This window comes from Lolium rigidum, chromosome 6 (genome assembly GCF_022539505.1).
Source record: "Lolium rigidum isolate FL_2022 chromosome 6, APGP_CSIRO_Lrig_0.1, whole genome shotgun sequence".
NCBI lineage: Eukaryota > Viridiplantae > Streptophyta > Magnoliopsida > Poales > Poaceae > Lolium > Lolium rigidum.
This window is the reverse complement of record NC_061513.1, coordinates 112746833-112753238: the sequence shown is the minus strand read 5'-3', so window position 1 is coordinate 112753238 and position 6406 is coordinate 112746833. Positions and strand designations below refer to the sequence as shown.

Below are 6406 nucleotides of genomic sequence, written 5' to 3'. Positions count from 1 at the left end.
CGTCAGGCTTTAGTGGCATCACCTGAATAAATTCATGTGTAATAGCATTATAAGCAAATTATTTTAGAGCCTGTACAGAGAACATTCAAGATCCATAACTTTCTTTACCCATGTCGATGCCAAGACCTCACATGCCAACTTATATCACTAAATCATCAGAATAACCACTAATATGACCTAGAGTAGTCAGGTTGTTCTCTTTTTATGCACCAGCACAAGCACGACCATGACCAAGATGAAAGCTTGTGATTTTAGGTCTCGACACAGCGAGAGGGTCAGATCGGGATCTTACCTTTGCGGTTGAGCTCGACGCGAACGTTGTGGATGAGATCCTCCATCTCCAGCGCCGTCCCCAGCCTCGGCCGCCGCCCGACCGTCGCTGTACGGAGCCACCGTGTCCTCCGGTCGTCCGTCAAATCCCGACGAAACGAAGCTGTGGAGGAGATCCTCCATCTCCAGCGCCGCTTCCATCTCCATACGGGTCCGCCGTGGCCCCCTGCCGGCCGGAAAATCCCGACCCCTCCTGCCACCTGAAACCCTAGCGCCTTGGGTAGAAGGTCTGCTGGCAGAGGAGCTAGAGGGCGCGATGGCGGAGGAGCGAGCTGTCGGGGGCATAGCCAGCTGGGTGGAGAAGGCGGGAGGCGGCCGGCGGTTGGCGGAGCAAGGGGTGGGAAGAGGTACAGGTGGAGAAGGAGAGGGGATTGGGGGAGAAAGAGAAGAGATGGATTGGGAGGATTTGCCGCTGGTTCTGTCTCACCTATTACTCTCACGTGACCCACCCAAAGACTTACCCAATCCAATGACGAGTGGACCCAAACGAACGTGGGTCCTGCGTGCAGCTGTACAAGGGTAGAATAGCGCCGTTGCATCACTTTATCTAGTGATAGGACCAATGGGAGAGGCCGGTGCGCTGCCACAGCCAACGGACGAGATTGGTTAGAATGTGGAGATCGGACGGTTCACGTGCTCAAATCGTTGTGAGACCCCCTATGGAGGCATCTATTATACCTTTAGATTACTACTACTACTACTTACCGAAATGTGGTTTCACATCAATGTTAAGTGACTTATGCATCAATTTTGAATCACTAAGTAATAATCATGAGTGATACTGATTTTAGTGGGAGTAAATAGTAATAAAATATTTAATTCTTAGGCTAATTAATTGTGAAACAAGTATAAGTGAATTTTACTAATGTTTGTAGATAAATGGTCCGAAACAACACCTTCCCGCCAGCTGTGATCTTAGAAAAAGAGAAACTGCATGAATCTGTAATTAACTTTTGTGAACTAGTAGCGCAATGTTAGAATTATACAAAAAGGTGCTGAAAAAGAGTATGTCTTGGATGCAACCCTCGTGACCCACCGGGTGACGAAGCCACAAATATGGCTTGCAATATTTTTGAGACATGTCATGATGACTACATTGCCGTACAATGTGCCTTACTTGTTGCTATGGAACCCGACCTTCAAAGAGGTTCGAAACTTGAGGTCCATACGAGAAAATCGTTAAATTAAAATGCATGTTTCTGCAACAAGCTAGAGCTGGATATGAGATCTCACAGCCTCTTTTGGATTGCAAGATGGATGAAAGAAGCTTGGTTAGTGCCCATGTAATCCTATTCAGCGCCTACTGTGGCCCCTATCTAAGTACCGCACATGGGCGATCCGGTATGGGCCAAACACATATGGTTTCTTTAGTTTTTCTAGTTTTATGCAGTTTTTGCAGGTTTCACTGGTTTTCCGTGAGTTTCACCAATTCCAATGGTTTTTCTATCTTCCGTGAGTTTCAAAAAAAATGTTCAGATTTTTCAAAGCTATGAAAATTGTTCAATTTTGAAAACTGTATGTTTTCGAAAATGTTTCATTTTAGATATGTTCACATTTGTAAAAAAAAAATGTGCAGAACTTGAAAATATTTATATTTCAAAAATATTTGTATTTGAAAAAATCACATTTCAAAATTAATCAGCTTTGGAAAATTATCCAGAGTTTAAAATGTTCAAATATGAATAAAATAGATTTAGAAAATGTTCGGATTTTGTAAAAATATATGGATTAAAAAAATATTAGGATTTGAAAAACGTTGAGATTTGGGAAAATCACGGATTTGAAAAGAAGAATGAAAATAGATAAAAAAAAAATTCCATGTGTTGGGCCGCCCCAATGCGGCCCATGAAGCAACCACTTCAGGCGGCGCTCCTGACATTGCCCGCACAAAGCGGGATATAGGACCTTCCATTTGTGCCTGTGGAATCCTATTTGCCACCTTTTGCGTTCGTTATTGCGGAAACTCACTTGTGAGTTCAGTTCGTGGGATGAGTCCTATTATCGCGACGGGACGGCACATGCGACCGCAGGGTAGACGCGCCAGAGACCACGAAGATGACACAATCAACCTTGTCATCAACGGGGACGCAACTGCTGGCCCAGCGTCAGCCGGCTAGGCGGGGAATGGACCTCGTCGAGAGGAGGATGACGTGGCTCGCCTCGGCGTCGCCGACATAGGCGAGGAAGAAAACTTAAGGGTGTGGGTTCGCGGAGCTCGTCGGCGACGAGATCTCAGGATTCTTGGGAGGGTTCACCGACCGGACGAGGTTCAGAGAGAGGATGGGGTGACGGGGGCCCGACGGAGGATGTGGCTCAACCGGGAGGGGTGGCGAGGTAGGGCGGTAGCGCCACCGGTCGCGGGCCGTATGTGGTTACTTCGGTGATGGGGGGAGGCAGAGGCGACGACGCAGGAGGCTCGGTATTGCACCGTTGCCGATGATAGGGATGAGTAGACTAGTGCGTGTTGAGCCTGGCCCGTGATCCTGTCCCTTCATGCGTCGGTGGCCTCCCTTTATGTCGGGAGCTCCTATCCATCGCATTAAGTGGCGATCTCGGTCTGCTCCACTTAGGGAATCTCATGTGGCGGTCTAAGATGGGCTTGGCCCATGTTACGTACGCGCCGCTGCTAAGTGCTAATGCTTAACTACTTTGCGCTGCTGATTTTACTTAAGGTCTGGCTGATTTTTATTTTCTTATATTTATATGGTTTGAATAAATGTTTAAATTTGAAAACTGTTGAAATATGAAAAAAAATTGATCTAAAAAATATTTAACTTGAAGTTCGTTCAGATTTTTAAATGCTATTATATAAAATTTTGTTCGGATCTAAAAAAATATAAATTTGAAATTTGTTCAAATTTTAAATTATTTATATTTAAATTTTGTTTGGATGTAATATATTTTCAAATTTGAAATTTGTTCATGTTTTGAAATTGTTTGTATTCAAAATTTGTTCGGATATGAAAAATGTTCGAATTTGAAATTTGTGCAGATTTTTTGTTTTCAGAAACATTTTCAAAACATGAGCAATTTTCATAAAATTAAACAGTTTTAAAAATAGAATAATTTTCTGGACTGAACATTTTTCAAAATCTGACATTTTTTTAGAAAATGAACATTTATCGGAATTCAAAGTTTTGAAAAAACTAAACATTTTCAGAAAATGAACATTTTCTTAAAAGTAAATTTTTATAATTGAATTTTTTCAAAATCTAAAAAACATAGAAAAAGTAGTGCAGAATATGGAAAGGGAAAACACAAAATAAAAAAGAAGAAAAAAAACTTCCAAAAAATAAACGGATAACCCAGATTAAATATAAAGACCTGCTGTCAAACCGCATAAAATCAAGCCAGAATTCGCGGACTGAAAAAAAACTGTTGAAAGAAGCAGAGAACCGAAAAAGGAAAACGCAAGATCGAAAAACCTCATACCGATCGCTGCTGCTCGTGACGAGAAAAGAAGAAGATGAGGAAATGGGCCGGCCCAGTAGAGAGATCGACGTGGGCGGAGCGCCAGATAGCGCCCGCACTAAGCGGAGAATAGGATTTGGGGAAAACCTATACACCGACCAGGTCGGTGGCTACCGGCCACCGCACACCCCCTGGTCGGGTATGGGCCAGGCCCAGTTCGCTGTCTTTTTTTCGGTTTTCTGTTTTTTTTTCGTTTTTTTTTCGTTTTTTTCTATTTTCTTTCTTATTTTGTTTTTCTTTCTTCTTTTTGTTCAAACTAAAAAAATTCAAATTTCAAAAATGTTCAAAGTCAAAAAGTGTGCAAATTCGAAAATTGTTCAAATTCGAAATTTGTGCAAATTCGAAAATCGTTCAATTTTCGAAATTTGTTCAAATTCAAAAATTGTTTAATTTTCAAAATTTGTTTAAATTCGAAAATCGTTAAATTTCAAAATTTGTTCGAATTCGAAAAATCTTTCAATTTTCGAAATTTGTTCAAAATCAAAAATCGTTGAATTTCAAAATTTGTTCAAATTCGAAAAATCGTTCAATTTTTGAAATTTGTTCAAATTCGAAAATCGTTCAATTTCAAAATTTGTTCAAATTCGAAAAATCGTTCAATTTTTGAAATTCGTTCAAATTCGAAAATTGTTCAATTCGAATTTTGTTCAAATTTAAAACTGTTCAGATTTAAAACAGAGAAAAAATGAGAAAAGAAAAAAAGAAAAACAAACTTGGGCCGGCCTGTCCGCACCGAATCCACAGCAAACAGTCTCAGCAAATCATGGGCCGGCCCAACAAAGATCTGGAGGGGGTGGTCTGTGGCTGCTATACACCGACCAGGTCGGTGTAAAGCAGCTCCCTAGGATTTGCCCTTTATGCCTGTGTGATCCGCACCATATCAGGCCGGTCTGCGGTTTCCAGCCCAGTTGTTTCCATCTTCAAGTCGCTTGGGCCTAATCTGTCACGTTGTTGGGCTTTCATTAATATCGGTCACCTTCGCCTGCAGCTGATCCGGATTCCCAAGAGAAATTCTCAATCTCAATTCTCAAAAGAAAAAGCAGTCGGGGAGGACTCCCTTTTAAGTTCGTCTGCGAGAGGGAAGGCCGGAAGGGGAAGGCGGCGGAATATGGCGAGTTCGTCGGTGAGGGGGAAAGGGAAGGCGGCGGAACCGGAGCCGGCTGATCTGCCGGAGCAAGGTAAAACTAGGGTCGTGACCACGGCCGGTGGCAAGACGAAGACGAAGCAGAAGGTGAGGATGACGCAGGAAGAGATCGACAGCTACATCAGGTACAAGAACGTGCGCATCCCCGAGGACATTGTCCCCAAGGTGAGCAAGGAGAGGCTAGCCTGCACAAACCTGGAAGACTTGGGCGGGCTCCCGGTGCGCATGGACGAGGAGCATCACTATGTTGTCAAGATTATTCGGCGAATAAATAAGATCTCAGCGGATTTCCTCAAGGAGAGAGATGAGATCCTCAGTGAGTACTACGCGAAAGGCTATGTCGAACGCGACATCACTGACGATGAAGCTGAACTGGGAGGGAGCAGAGTACCTTGCACTGGCCGGAGACGATTTCGGAAAGGAATTGCCAAGCAGGGAGCTGGTAGCGTGAGGAAGATAAATTAAGGTTGTTATTAAGGGGCAGATTGTGCCTAATCTCGATCGATCGAGCATTAATAGTTTTGAATAAATTATCAGCCTGTTGTCTGTTAGGGCTGTATAGACAGTTTGTTTTTAGTCAGTCAACGAATGGCAGTCCTGCTATTGCTAATAAAACAGGAAATCTTCGTTTTGCAGCATATTCTTAATTTATCCTTCAACAGGTCCCCGGTTTTTAATCTCCACCGGCGCTCCGGATAGCGGTCTCGATAGTAATTTGAAGGTCGGGAGTGAAAATAGGCTCGCACCGGTATGCTTCAAACGGCGCCGGCGTTTTTTCGAGCCCAATAGAAACGCCGGCAACCCCGTGCCGGCCCCTTCGCCAAGGGCGCGAATCGGGCGCGCCGGCGCCTCGCGAGGCTGAAATTTTTGGGCTTGGGAGCCGCCTGTCAGCCACACGCCGAGGAAATATACATCTTCTCCCCCAAAACCCCGTCCCCGCTGCCGCTCATTTCTGCCGACAGCCGCTCCATCTCCCATCCAGCCTCCAACCCGAAAAACCCTCGCCGCCGCGCCATGGCAACGAAGCCGCCGACGAAGGCGCCGCCGAAGACGCGCACCGTCGCGCCGAAGGAGAAGCCGGCGACCATGTCGCAGGAGGTTTGGGAGAAGGAGATGGAGCGTCGCTCCCTCATGACGGCCGACCGCAGGAGGCGCCGCATCGCCGCCATCGACGCAAAGAAAGCGGCGGCCTCTGCGGAAGCGTGCCTGAGTTTGGGCGGCAGCCTCAACAGCATCTCGAGCTCCCCGTCGTTGTCGGGTTACTACGCGAGGTACACCGCGGACGCGTCGTCCATCTCGTAGATGCGGATGTCGCAGATGGATGGCCGCGCCCGCTACTCCCCCGAGTTCGGGGACAGCGACATGACAGTCGACAACAACGCGCCGTTCTCGCCGGATTCAACGGCTCGGGGCAGCGGCGCCTTCCGCTTCCCCGACCTGAACGATTCGCCTGACCTGCGC

General features: G+C 45.7%; 1 protein-coding gene across 1 annotated transcript; it reads left to right on the top strand.

Moving 5' to 3' along the window:
* The first annotated feature begins 4909 nt into the window (after window positions 1-4909).
* On the top strand, window positions 4910-5447 carry LOC124663130. Its single transcript, XM_047200871.1, has one exon. It carries the CDS (start codon window positions 4910-4912, stop codon window positions 5408-5410), a length of 501 nt encoding a protein of 166 aa, XP_047056827.1. The 3' UTR covers window positions 5411-5447.
* The last annotated feature ends 959 nt before the right edge of the window (window positions 5448-6406 follow it).